The sequence below is a fragment of the Diabrotica undecimpunctata genome, chromosome 2, assembly GCF_040954645.1.
Source record: "Diabrotica undecimpunctata isolate CICGRU chromosome 2, icDiaUnde3, whole genome shotgun sequence".
NCBI classification, from domain to species: Eukaryota; Metazoa; Arthropoda; class Insecta; order Coleoptera; family Chrysomelidae; genus Diabrotica; species Diabrotica undecimpunctata.
The window spans coordinates 143,194,743-143,210,293 of record NC_092804.1 but is presented as its reverse complement, the minus strand read 5'-3'; the positions used below and the strand labels follow the sequence as shown (position 1 = coordinate 143,210,293).

The window sequence follows — 15,551 nt, the reverse complement described above, 5'->3', positions numbered from 1 at the left end:
TACAAAAAAATTATAAACACTATAGCAACTATGAAAATACCGGAAATTATTTACTAATTGTATAACCCTATTATAAATAATGTTACCCCGTATTATACGAAAAATATCGAAAATAACCAAAAAGACGTATCTAAAAATGCTAAATTTGAAGCAAAAGTCTAAAGAAAAATTTTGTACATTGTTTTTAATTTTCTATGTCAAAAATATATGTTTATATGGAACATGATAACGTTTTTTGTCCGTCCATATGATCAGATGTGTCAACTCTTCAAATATTAGTATCTATACAAACAAGGATCTAGGTACACGCCAGTAATTATCGGCCGGAAAGCTTCGCGCAAGCTCAATTGGGGATTTCGTGTTAAGATTTTCTGTGCGAATGTTTTGTGTCAAATTTCAAATTTAAACTTCTAACCTTGTTTTTAGCGATTCTGGTTTTGTTTGTTTTTAAATTAATTATTTACTGTTAATATGTTTTATTTTTGGAGTAGCTGTTTAGGAATTTCAGTTTTTTGTTATTTTTCATAATATTTATTAATATAAGTAAGGCATTTTTACTTGAGCATCAGAATTTTGAACCCTACAAAATGGTACGATGTGCTGAATGCAATGTGAGCTTTTCCAAAATATTCAATTTTAAGGCGCATGTAAAAAGAAAGCATTCAGATAAGTACCAAATTTCTTTTCTTGGTAAGACCACAATGCCAAACCTAACATAATTAGACATTTACGTGTTTGTTGATAGTTTCAGAATGCATATACAACAAAAACATGCAGGTAGAATACAAATCTTATATTGTTTTGCTATATACTTCTACTTAATTACAGGTCTCTTGAGTAATGAAGAAATATGCCACGACAGAGACAGGCTAAACAGTTTACAATAGTTAGTTTCTGCTAAGAAAAAATTTAATTGCAAACAATGTAATACTGAGTTTGACATGTTAAACAAAATTAATTATGCACCGAAGATCACAACATGCAGTAATCAATAAGGAACTAAAGTGCCCATTGTGTCAATTTACAGGACCATCGTCAAAACGTCTGATTACCCATTACCGAACAGAACATTCCTTGAGCGTTGCTAGTGAAACACTTGTATTTTAAACATTTGAGAGATTTCAGGGGTGGAAAATGACTACTAAAAAGCAAACTTTTTCCTCATTTGTAGAACAAATACAAAAACAAGAGGGAAAAATATTAGATCACTTAAAACACATGGAAGTAACAAAATGAGTGGGTATTGCCCTGCTGAAATGTGAAATGGCTGCAAAAATACCATTGCAGCCTATATTAGACAAAGTACGGGATTCATTTACTAACTGTTAACTACAGTGAACCCATTTACTTACGAAAAAAGACCTGTATAATATTGAAAAACCAAACTGCGCTTGCGCGAAGCTTTCAGGCAGATATTACTGGGGTGTACCTAGATCCTTGTTCTATTGTTCTATACAATTTACACGTGGAATACTGTCCATAATAGTGTTGTCCGTAATTTTTCATATATTTCATATATTTTTATTATTCTAATCGATATATAATATGTATAATTAATTCGTGCAGGTTTTTGTGCAGAACATTGTTGTAAAAACTATATTATTATACTCGAGTCACTGATTCCAGTCCCAGTTGTCTAGTAAATTAAGTAATTTTTTTTGCCATATTGCTTAAATTTTGACTGTCAGTGGCTGGAAATTACTATACAACCAAGCACAAGTGCTCATATCCAATATTAATTGTAACTTCAAAATTAAAATATCGACATGCAGTTTGTTAACAAAGAAAACAGTGTCAATAAAACAAAGGTTTAAATGGTATTTTTTATAAGGTTATAGTCGTTTATAGATTCGTATTTGCAAATGGAAATATTAGTAATTATAAAGAAGTTTTTGTGCCATCACCATTTGTGTGAAATAATACTCCCACTGTCAAGAAACTTCAATAAAAATTTTTAAATTAATTACTGGTCAATCAATATTTTGCCATTCAGTTTTTAACATCGGGCACCAAAATAATACATTTATTTATCTCATTAACAGTAACAAAAATTAAAATTATTAAATAAAATTTGGCAGTCAATTACGACATACTTCCTTATTGCTGACATTTTTCTAGGACACATTATCTTTGGTTCTATTTACTGCAAAATAAGTGCAATTAGCTATGGAATTAGGATTAAAAAAAGCAAATAGTAGTAATTTGGTTTTAATTTAATTTAATTTATTTTTGGTTTTATGAAAAGTTATTCTGTATTCTGTTCTAAATAAACTAGAATCAAGAATACAATAATCAAATATTAAGTTTTTTCAGTGGTATACTCGATTTGTCAAAAACTATGAATTGTAGATATTGTTAATTCTTACATAAAATTCATATTGATTGTTGATTTTATTCTAGATTTTAGATCATTCGGAGTTCAGACAGGTCTAGATTAGTCCAAATTCAGTGTACGAAGAATAAGAGATTAACCTAAATTTTTTAATTCTACCAGGTACCGTTGAAAGACCAAATCGAAAAATGTAATTACATTTATGTTCTTACGGTAAAAGTAATAAAAATAAACAACTAAGATCAAAAAACATTAATACAGCTACATTAAATATTTTATGTCACCCTGTATATCAAAATATCAACCAAAATAGGGTCATAGCATATCACACTTCACAGCAATGATATTATCAAACAAGAAAAATGAAAAACAGACTACAAATTAAATTAACCATTACGAAAAAATAACCTTGAGTCAAGTTTCTCGCCGGCAATAAAAAAATTCATAAAACGACCGATATGCATTGTGATCTTCCAAAATATAATTTTAAATATCCTCGGGTCAATTTGCTCGAATTTAGATTAACAGGGTCATTATTAATTATCTAAAATAAGCAAATTACATCAATGCCAGTATACTTTTAAATATATTAATTATAGCATTTTTTGCATTAAACACATCATTATTATATAAAATATCAAAATAAAAATTGCGAGCAAAAAACTATGAGACAAAGGTTTAGTTTGGAAAGATCTTATTTTAGGTGAGGTCGTTTTATTGGATTCAGTGCTTTTGTAACTTAATAGTGTTTTTCTGTAATGAATATACCTAATACCTGGTTTTTCATAATGGACCAGGCGGTATCTGTTTTGGGTTGGGTAAATCGTATATAATCCTAGTTTTTTGCTTTAATCGCTCTGAAAATATTATTAGGAATAATAACCATTGAAATCAGTTAAATAAGTTTTTTTAGACAACTGTACAATTTTTAAGCTAATAAACAAATACAATAACTTTTTCACTTTTTAATTAACATTTTTTCCAAACTTATGAAGAAAGTTCAACAAAAGACGCGTATTTTAAGAGAAAAACATTAAGATTGGTCAAGTAACTCCGAAGTTATGATTGAAAATGACTTAATAAGTAATCGATCAGGGATTTATTAAATTAATTTTTTATTGAAGTTTATTTATAAAATTAATATTTAATTAAAATTAATATTTACAAGTAAATAAATTTAGATTAATTGATAAAAAAATACTACAGTTATTATTGATACTGTAACTTTAACGAACAGAAAAAAAGGAAAACACAACGTAATTTTGAAAATGAGTATTCATTTATACGTAAAATATGGAAAATAAATAATTGTAGTCTATTAAAAATGTGCAGACGTCTCATCACAGCATTACTTTCTTGTACCAACAATGAAACTGAGGGTAAAAAAGATAATAAAATCAAAAAATATTAAGGCGAATACTCAGTTGCTCAGGATAAACCAAATACGTACTGAGACTCTAACTTGAACAAATCAAGAAATAAAAAGATTAACATTAGAAATGAAAAACACTAAGAATATAAATATTATGTGGAGCAAAATCAAAGATTCTGTTATAAAGACACAGAAAGAAACTCTACAAAAGAAAGAAGAAAGCCACAAACCTAAATTATTGAGGAAATATTGGAAGTCATGAAACAAAGAAGAAAATATAGAAATAAAACCTCAGATGAATACAGAGAAAACATAAATTAATAAGGAATAAAATAAAAGAGGCTAAAAAAAGTGGATGAAGGAAACATGAATTTAGATGGAGGAATTACAGAAAAAACAGATTCGTTAAAATTTACATAAAAAAAGTTAAAGAGTTATCTGCAAAATCGCGAACAAAAACACGTAACCGATTAATTGACAAAAACAATGCCCTATTAACAACCCAGATGAAATAAAACAAATATGGACTCTATATATTTTGAAGATCTTTTTATGGACACAAAGACGGAACAAACACAAATTTGCGACAACCTGGCAATGGATTGAAGGACAAAGAATACTTGCTGAAGTTCCATTTTAGGTTATGTTAGGTTATTTTTAAATAGACAGCGAGGAAGCCGCAATAATATTAAAATCTGAAGTCCAATATGCTATAAACAACTTGAAACTCGAAATCTGGAGGCAGCCCTGCTCCAGATAAAGTTCACATCGAGCTAATTAAACTTATAGATGAGGATTATTTAAGCGAAATAACTATACTCTTCTTTTAAGTAACAAACCTGGCGAAATACCTATATCTGGCTATGGCTACTATAGAGCTTTGTTATACTACCAAAAATCAAGAACCCCAAACACTTTAAGGACTATATATTGATTAGTTTTACAATTATTGCAAACATTTTGAAACGTAATACATACAAGATATTCATAAAATGTGAAGTGGATACGAGTAATAAGACAGTTTGGATTAAGTTCATTTAGCACATTAAGTTAGCAATAACAGTCCAAGCTTAGGCGCCATAAAGGAGAATAGAGTGGATATGACATAACATTTTACTATTCGATATCGGACTTTCAGATTGAGTTTTTGGTTACTCAGAAATTTCCTCATTTTCAAAAAGACTGCTCTTGATTGCTCTATTCTTTATCTAATTTATGATTACGAATATAGATCTTCAGTAATCCAGACTCCTAAATATTACATTTTGTCTACTTGTTGAATATCTTTATTTTTTATCTAGATCGTTGTTATGACTTTACCCATGTTTTTTGTTTTCTGTATAGTTATTGTTAAAGCAAACTGTTGCATAGTATTGCAAATTTCTTTCAAATTTCTCCAGTCTTTCTTATTTTTAGCAATAATGACTGGAAAAACATGGTTATCGGTAAGACGGGTAAAGTCATAACAACGATCTAGATAAAAAATAAAGATATTGAACAAGTAGACAAAATGTAATATTTAGGAGTCTGAATTACTGAAGATCTATATCCGTAATCAAAAATTCGATAAAGAATAGAGCAATCAAGAGCAGTCTTTTTGAAAATGAGGAAATTTCTAAGCAACCAAAAACTCAATCTGCAAATCCGATATTGGATAGTAAAATGTTATGTTATATCCACTCTATTCTCCTTTATGACGCCGAAGCTTGGACTGTTATTGCTAACTTAATGAGCTAAATGAACTTAATGAAAGCTGGAAAATTTTGAGATGTGGACTTTTAGATTTTTAAAATACCATGGACAGATCATATTACGAACGAAATGGTTTTGCACAGAATGGGAAGGGGCAGAGAACTTTTGATTGCTATTAAAAACATTCGCGACTGGACCGGATTAAATAAAAAGATTTAAAAAAGCAGAAGATCTATACGAATTTGCAATGGTTATAACCAACTTACATTTGTGGAGTCGGCATTAGAAGAAGTGCGAGTGAACAAAAATGAAATCGCATAAATCACAAGAGGTGCTCTCATATTTTATACTTATAGGGGAGTAATAATAGGAGTTACTGGTCATAACACCAGATTGTCAATAAATCCTACAATATTTTCAACCTAACTTCTAGTTCATGTTCCTGAAAAAACGCCTCAATTTAGCCAAAACTACATGAGGCATTTAGAATAAGCCATTTTACATGAGGCATTCGAAATGTGGCTATATAGGCGTATTCTTAAAATTCCTTGGACTGCAAATGTCTCAAACGAAGAAGTATTAAGACTAGTTGGGCATGGCAGAAAGCTTATGAACACAATTAAAATAAGAAAGACATCGTATCTGGGCCATATACTTCGAAACGATAAATACTCTCTACTGCACGTCATCATGCAAGGAAGAATAGAGGGAAGAAAAAGCTTGGGATGGAAGAAGAAATCTTGGCTAAAGAATATCAGAGATTGGACTAACCTCCGTGTTGAACAGATATTTCAAGTTGCAAAAGATAGGGAAGCGTTTAAAGAAGTGATGACTTCCAGAAACGAGATATAATTGATAAAAACTAAATGACTATAAGGAAATAGCTTCAGACCCAAATTTTCTCTACTTCTATGGCTGCATAGAAACTAATTGTACAGAAAAATGTATCGCACGGAAGCTGAAAAAGTTGTATTAACATTAGTTTGGAAAAAATACCATAATACAAGAATATATATTTCTGGACCTTATGCATTTATTTGTCTTATTTAACCTAACAATGTTTCAGCACTGTATGTTAAAGAAGCTCATCAATATCATTAGGACATTTATATAATTTACACTTTAAATACTTCCATTTCTGAAAAATAGTTTTCCTGTGTAGTTGTGTAACTAGTCAATAATACCTTCTTTGTATATACGCCTATAATCTAAACAAACATTTGCAATATCTGTAAGGTTATTTCAAAAAATGCCGGAAATGCCGTCATACTCATAAATATTGTATCAGCCAACATAATTAGCAAATATTAAATAACTTGTTCCGCTAGAATTCCAAACCAAAAAATACAATATTAAAGCTACATTACAATAATTAGGCGGTGATGTATATAAAACCGCGAACAAATGGGTAATATTGCTGCAATGGTTAAAGAGATCAGTTTTTTCCTCTAAAATCAACTAAACTGATAATGATATAAAGGAACCTTTCATTTAATATAGTTTATATGGTAGCATTGGTGTAAAAATTAATTGATGTATTTACAATTAGCAACAAGACTAACAAAAATATTTATAGAACATTTAAGGCCAATATAAATGACGCAAATAAGTTTCTATATTAAAAGCCTCACTATTAACATAAAATAAAACACTGTTTTTAAATTCCACAATATATCTCCTTCTTAGGGTGTCATATCCCTAGGAAACGTCGTCGACGACTACCATGATCATATTCTTATATTTATCGCGGTTTTGGACTATGAGTAGCAATTGGTTTGCTTTTAAACCTCAAATTTCTCAACCAGGAGAGTTTCTTCCGCCCTATCCATTCCTTTCTTTCATTTTTACCGTTGAGAATTAGCCGAAAAATCTCATATCTTGGTAGTCTGACTATAATGTCCAAGATATTCTAGTTTACTGATATTTAATAGAGTTCGTTGGTGTCCTAGTCTTTAAAGAACTTCTTCTTTTATGGTTCTGCTGTTCAATGATATTTTGGGTATCCTTCCATACAACCAAATTTCAAATAACTCGATTTTATTCATGGTATCGTTATTCAAAGTCCAAGTTTCATATCCATACCAAAGTACAAACCATACATAGCATCTTACAAACTTTTTACGGAATTCCAAATTCAATGAGTTATTGGATAATATGAATTGAGTGAAATGTCCTTTTTGTCTGTTCAATTCGACATCTGATTTGACAAATGACGGATCTTAATTTTAGTCATCCAAGATCCAAGGTATTTGAATCGTTGTACTCTTTCCAGTGTTTTTTGGTTTAATATCAGTTGGGTTGGGCCGATATACTCTTTACTATTCACCATATATTTAGTTTTGTGGATGTTTATGGACCGTTCCCAATTTCTGCCTTCTATGTCAACTCTATTAATTAGTTCCAGTAGGTTGATATTTTCAGCTATAATCCCAGTATCGTCAGAGTATAGTATATCGTTAATTATTTCTCTTCCCATGATAAATATTTTTGATCTTTTAAATTCTCCCTAAGTATTTTCTCAGAATACACGTCAAAGAGGGAGGAAGAGAGTATACAACCCTGTCTTACGCCTCGTTCAATACTGATTTTCTTCGATTCTCTGTTGTTTGTACTAATAATGGCTGTTTGTTCCAATAAAGTTTGGCAATAAGTTTGTTGCCTGTGTCATCTAGTTGGATGTTTTGCAAAACGGTAATTTGGTATGCTATACGCGATCAAAGGCTTTTTCAAAATCTCCTACTTATCTTTGCACCGTCTCCCTTCGAAGATTGGCGAGCCAACTTGCAATACTTAGACGTGAAATTCAGAATGATGTTTTGCCGAGACATCGGCTTATATCCTTAAAGGAATTCTGTCTTCTTCCTATTGACCTCTTTAACTGAATTTTTCCTTCGCTTATTATATTCGCCATTATATTTGCTCTTTGATCCTTTGCATCAGCTCCTTGTTCTTCTGTTTATACTGTTGGCAGTAACGACTGTATCGTCAGCATATCTTATATTATTTTAATTGTTTTGCCGTTGTTTGAAAATTTTACAAATACAGTATTCAAGTATACAATACTATTTAAATTTTAGTTGAAAAAAATATTTGAAAAAAAAAAAGAACAAAGGAATGGGGATACTACTAAGAAACGAATACCTAAATGCACTAACCTTTGTAGATAATCAAGTAGTGATTACACAGGATCCTGAAGATCTAAGTCACATGACGACAAAAGAAGAATGAGGTAGATTACCATCGCAGAAACAAAAGCAGATTCTTCTCCTCATTGAACGCTCTTTCTCAGAAGGTCAAATTAGCACTAGTTAAACGTAAAATAGTGGCTCTGAAGATTTCGAACGATGTTTTGCTGAGCCATTGGCGTAGATTCTTGAGCCAAAATATATATATCCCCTCCCATTAGGTGTCCGATGTACATTAGCTTATGCTCGATCGTCAAGTCATCAAATCATTAAATCGGACATTAGGTGTCCGATGTACATTAGCTTATGCTTTAAGGTCAGTGGCGCAAAAGATATCATTTCGAATTATACCAACTCTTTAATAAACCAGATTAAAACAGCGATGGGCTGGACAGATAATGCGAATGCCAGACAATACGATTGCTAAGAACCTAACGACAGGAACACCTATAGGTGGAAGAAGCAAAGATCGACCGCGAATTAGGTGGTTAGATGAAGTTAAGATGGAGTTAAGACCGACTTAGGGATACTTAAAATCAGAAGGTTGCCAGAAACCGAACAGAATGGTGACGAATCTTAGAGCAGACCAGGATCCAGGAGGATTGTCGAGCCAAAGATGATGATGATAACGAAGTAATATCACAGAGCAGTAAGTTAATAAAAGAACTAGCAGTGATGTAGTTACAACAGATAATATGCCTCGGTCTCTGTTCAAAGATGAAGTCTACTCACCAGAATAAACATGCAAACATGATTAGAACATGTAAAAAGAAACAGTGATAGCAGATATACTAGAAGGATGTCCATGGTTAAAAATAAGAGAGTTCGAACTGAACTTTGGATAAAAGAGGTAGACGAAGTTATAGAATATCCAGGAACATATGTGTTTCTTTATCGCGAGGACACTATAATAGGACACACCAATCATGTCCAGTGGACATATAGTTCTAAGCGGCCCCTCAGTATCATTAAGTTCTAGTATAATGTCCTCACGATAAATCAACATATGTATTCTAGTATCTCTTGGGAATTGTAAGAAACCACAAATTGTAAGATAAACCCTTTATTATTAAAATTTATACTTTAAAATCGGAAGCTATTTTCAAAATATCTTCCTTTATGTCTATTTGGGGTTTATTCTCAAAAAGGTTTTATCATAACTATTAACATAAATGCTAATGTAAATCGTAAGTTTTTATTAACAAAGATACATTTTTAATGAAAAACGTTTACTTATATTACTAATAGTATGAAATAACGTAATAGTTTTTTAATAACAATTACACCGATTTTTTTTTGTAAATGATAACGACAAAGTACCGTCTCCTTCTGTCTCCGCGATAAGTTAAACGACGCAACCATAATATATTTCAAATGCTGGCTAAAAATAAGTTTATTGAATAAACATTTTTATATTTTTTGTAAGCAATCAATAGAAAGGAATTTTAGTTCGCAAATTTATGTAAAAAACGTGAATAATACGTGAAATTTCCAGTAGATAAATTGGTGTGTCCATTAAAACAATTATATTGACTTATTTCTACATCATTATAATATGGATCTTTTAAAGCAAAATGCATTTGAAATCTGGAAAATTCCAGAATATATATAAGACAGATATTAGTATTCTGGCACGGACAAATGTTTCATTTATGTCCCGGCTACGTAAGTGGCCGTTAAGTCACGTTAGGGGCGCTTGCGCGACCTGAAAACATGAGACCTTAAGTCGACTTTACATTATGCAATTGTCATGCTATGCAAGACAAATTATGCAACTGCGCATGCCTAGTCGATATTTCCATGCAATATCTGTGTTAGAGGAACAATTAGAACCTGTTCCATTTTTCAGGTTATTTTGATGCAATTTATCGACAAAATTAATGTTGCCAATATAACAAAATTTATGGTTTAGAATAAAACTTAACCTATCGTATAAGTGTAAATGTTATTTAATGGAGGTAATAATTTGTGATTTATATTTGAATATATTTAATTCTGGACTGAAATTTCCAAGTGATATATCTAAAATTAATGTTTTGAAATATTTCTTCTATTAGCAACAGTGAAAGTGGTATCTCAAATTCTCAAAATTGCACAGAAACAGCTCTGATGTAAACAGATCAGAAGTCAAGTCTAACTTGTTTGGAACAAAGGCGGGGAGATCCGTAATAGAATGAAATATAAAAAAAGAATTGAGAAAGCCAAAGAATCTATGACAGGAAGTATGATTCAATTAATACACATAATACTTATAGTAAAGGATATGATACAAACTAAAAGGAAAGAATTATTTAAGAACACAAGAGGAAAAATTGTTATAGATTTATAAAAGAAAATTAAGGGATGAAGTGAGTACATAAGAGAATTATTTGAGGATGACAGAAACAAATTTTTTCACATAAATAGCAAAACACAAAATCCTAAAAGAGAAAGTCAATTAAAAACTCAGAAAGGCAATTTGAACTACTGGTATTCCTTTCAATTCGAGCTCCACCATTATTATACACGTGTTTTGAAATCAAAGTCGAAGGACTTAATACGGAATCTCCGGAATATAGAGTCATGTCTACATAAAAAAAAGAAGAAGAAGAAATGTTTCGAAGTTTGACCTCTCATCGGGAATGCATGTGGTAGCTCGAACTGAAATGAGATACTCTTCATATATGTGGCCGTTATGGTAACATAACATGCCTGAGTTAGGAATGCCTAAATGCCTAAATTGATTAGAAAATTGCACCCGAGTAGACAAAAAGAGGCCAAAAAAAAGGTAATAAAGGTCTTAAAAACACTGACGGGTGCAATTATTACAAAACAATACAAAGTAGACTTCCACAATTTTCCTATAAACATCTATAGTTATTAACACTGTAAACAGTTAATAAAGTGTGGAAACGACGAGTGAATACTTTGAAGATGTTTTTCTAGAGAAAAATATTGAGAATTTTTGGGTATTCCACAATACCGAAACATCTAAAAATAAGAAATGTGTAAGAACATACAACAATTTGGATGAGCTAGCAGTAAAGAGAACGATTAACGATATTAATGTAGATACCGACCTGTTCTCTAAACCTTTTAGAATTTATAATAGAATATTGTTTTTGCTATAAAAGAGAAAGGAAATAAAACAATAAGGACATTAATGTTCTAAAATAACCTGGAAATACCACTTTCTTATTTACGACAAACAGTATTCGTCCTGTATTTATCTGTTGCATATTTACTATATAAATTAACCACTAACAAATCTCGGTAGAACGTCTGGTACTTACCCACATGTGCAGAGTTCACAGATACATTGCTCCTTTAACGGTACTTTAACCACTGCTGGCTTGGCCGGTTCTTTTATGATTTTTTCGATGTGGATGACTTTGTTGTCTGAGATTCGATTAATATTCGTAATATTTTCGACTTCCTCCTGAAGCATTAAAAAATTATGGTTAATACTTCTTTTAGTATATGCAGTTAAAAATATCAGAATACAACAAGGGCATATTAAATGTGGGAAATAATTAAACTACTTAAGTGAATGATAATGGTATTCACTTTAATTTTTATGGCTTAAAATGGCAAAGAGAATTATTTTTTAGTTTATCGGTAATTGCTCGTAATAAAAGTTATATCGCTTAGAGAATAGTCAAGCGTGACGCATCGACGATGAAATCAAGCGCACATACATATTTAGTAGTTGTAAAAAAATATAGATATAATAGACAAACTTAACCGTGACTATTCAGCTTTTATAATATGTCACCCCCAGTACAGTTATTTACATTTCGTCGATTTACTGTAGTGATCACGGTTCATGCTGATGATGTTGTTCACCATCGTTATCGTTGTTACATTTACCTATTTTGAAAAGTGAAAATCATTAAGAGACAGAGCATAGAATAAAGATATAAGGTTGATATATAAAATCGATGGAATAAAATAAGTGGATCATGAATAGAAAAACTGTAGGAACCAACACACGAGTATCAAAAATATCAAGAGATAATCGGTTGGAATAATACTCAAAGTAAACCCAAGACAAAGGGGAACATGGGAAAGGGGAACAGACGAGAGGGAAGAGTAACAACAACGATTTTTGAAGTTAAAGATACAGTTAAAAAACTAGCCAGAAAAAAATCACCCCGAAAAAAACAATCTCCCAGCTGAACTATACAGAGAAGGTGGTCACGATATCATAATGGGATTAGAGCAGCTTATAAAAGAAATATGGACACAGAAATCCTTCCCCAATGATTGTAATATTTTAATACTTTGCATAATACACAAAAAAGGAGATATCTTTGAATGATCTAACCACAGAGGAATTACGCTTCTAAATGCAGCGTATAAAATATTTTCCACAGTACTATGCCACCGTATGGCACCATATGCCGAACATATCATAGAAAAATACCGGGCTGGTTTCAGAGGTGGTAAATCGACAATTCATCAGATTGCAACCCTAAAACAAATTTTAGAAAAAACAGTGGAACGTGGCATTGATACTCATCACATATTTATAGACTACAAAGCAGCCTACGACTTTGTGAATAGAAGAGAAATGTTCAAAGCAATGAAAGAGCTAGAGATACCAAATCAATTGGTAAATTAAATAAACAAATTAATTGAAAAAAGTTGAATGTACAGTACGAATTCAGGGGGAACTGTCTGAACCTTTTAAACAAATAACGAGCTGCGCCAGGTGGACCTTCTCTCCCGTATATGACTAGCAGTCGCGTATGGAAGCGAAACATGGACGCTCACAAAAAGAGAAATAAATAAATTGCTGGTGTTGGAACGTAAAATTCTTCGAATGATATATGGCCCTTGCAGAGACAGCATGACAAACGAATGGAGGAGCAGATACAATAACAAGCTAGAGTCTCTATTCGGAAAAGAAAATCTAGTCAGATATATAAAGGCCAATAGACTCAGATGGGCAGGGCATGTGATACGCAGTAACGACAATCGCCTTATTAACAATGTGTTCTGGGAAAGGCCAGAGGGAAAAAGGTCTGTAGGGCGGCCTAGAAAAAGATGGAAAGATGCAGCCAAAGAAGATCTAGAGAAAATGGAAGTGAGACAATGAGAATTACTGGCACAGAACCGACAAACATGGAAGGCAATAGTAAACGCGGCAAAGACTCACGAAGAGTTGTAGCGCGATTGATGATGATGATGATTAGATACTGCACAGCCGAGAGAGCGAGCTGGTTTCAGAAGTGGATTCAGTACCATTGATCATATTCATACACTTCGAGAACTAATAAGTAGAGCTAAAGAATATAAAATACCGATAGCTTAACAAAACTGGTTGGATTATCGACCAAAACATAAACAAATAATTTTGTAGCAAATTAGCAGATATGCGGTCTGTTGTATATTTGTAAATAAAACTACCTTTTTCTCTACATCTCTATATTTAGCTAATTGTTTGTTAGTTTAATGAGGAGAAAAGAATTAAGAGGATTTTAACATTTCCATGTTCAAAACAATACAGGAGTACTTTACTTTACTTTAAACAATAAAACATTTTGGCCATGACATCCAGAGAAGTATTACCTTCTACGCCTCATAATCCAAGACAAGATTGCCACAAAAAGAGATACATGCTGAAGAAGAGCATTCTGGCTCCTAAACCTACGCTAATTTTTCACAAGATGTCTGCTGATCTATTTTGAATTTTTTGACCGAAAGTGTCATTTGCAGAATAAGTAGTACGAGTTTAAAATGACTAATTTTAAATAAGTGATGGATTCGACCGTTACTTGATGGAAATTCATTTTATAGAACAATAAAACACTGAAAACTTTGATTTTCAAAACTTCCACAAAATTTATTATAAAATCTTATCACTACAGCTGTTTCTGCAGAGTGCCTTTCTCAAGTGATCTATTTTTGATTTGTGTTTACACTTTATAGACTTTAATAAAATAGGTTGGGGAGGGGAGAACTGTTTTTCTCAAGTTAATCATTCATAATTATGTCTGTGCTTTTTAATTTGTTAATTTCCATAGATTCTAATAAAAATAGAGTAAGGTTTTTATTTTGGATATGAAGAATTTGAAATTCGTCATTAAATTTAAACGTGAAATCTGTTGAATTTTTCACATCAACTTGGTAATTTCTATTTCTGACGTCAATGAATCTATGACTTGCAACGATAATTGTTTTGCTAAAGTATATAACAAACAATAAATCGATTTATGTTATACATTTAGACGCATTTACTTGACTAGTTAAATTTGTCTAAATAGGACGTACTTTAGATAGTAATAAGCCTTACGTCATTATTATAGTTTTACATAGTTTTTTTTAGTTTTTATGTAAAAATATAATTGTCAGGATTTATATTTTACCTCCTCTCAGATGTATAGTAAATATGAAGTGCTTGAAAATGAAGGTCTTTGATCAGTGTGGGCTTTCGGTTCCAACGTTTGAAGCAGAAACACTGATCCTTACCAGAAAAGCAATGTAGAGGTCAATGTTGAATATATCCCTCAGAGACAGAGTTTTAAATCAAATAAATAGAAAAAAAACTGGTGTTACTGAGGCGGTTAAAAGAATTACAACTCTTGGGCAGGTCATGTTGCCAGAGTCAGATATGGAAGATTGACCAAGAAAATTTTAGAATGAAGACCTAGACACGATGTCCTTATCGAGGACGTCCTCCAACAAGATGGTCGGACGACATCAAGCGTATCCAGCACAATTGGATTTAAGGTGCTCAAGACCAGAAGCAATGGAATAAGAGAAAATTAACGTGGATTGGATTATCAATGATTGTATAGATCCCGAAAAGAATATATCTACATTGGATTGTATATTTGCTAAAGCTACATTAACTCTGTTGAACACAACACTCAACATTTTGTTACTGTTTGTCAAATTTTCTTTTAGGTACTTATACATTTAAAAGCCGAATTCCTTTTGTACACTAACGTAAAAACGACATTGTTGTATACTGAGTGGCAGTGTT

The 15,551-nt window shown here is 31.7% G+C and overlaps 1 protein-coding gene across 1 annotated transcript in view; it reads right to left on the bottom strand.

The window, feature by feature from the left end:
- Nucleotides 1–15,551, bottom strand: part of Sdb (SAXO downstream of blistered) — a 108,268-nt gene that overhangs the window by 76,961 nt on the left and 15,756 nt on the right. Inside the window, exon 2 of the mRNA XM_072523615.1 lies at nt 11,854–11,999. Coding sequence (XP_072379716.1) covers nt 11,854–11,999 — 146 coding nt within the window. The remainder of the gene's footprint in view (nt 1–11,853; nt 12,000–15,551) is intronic.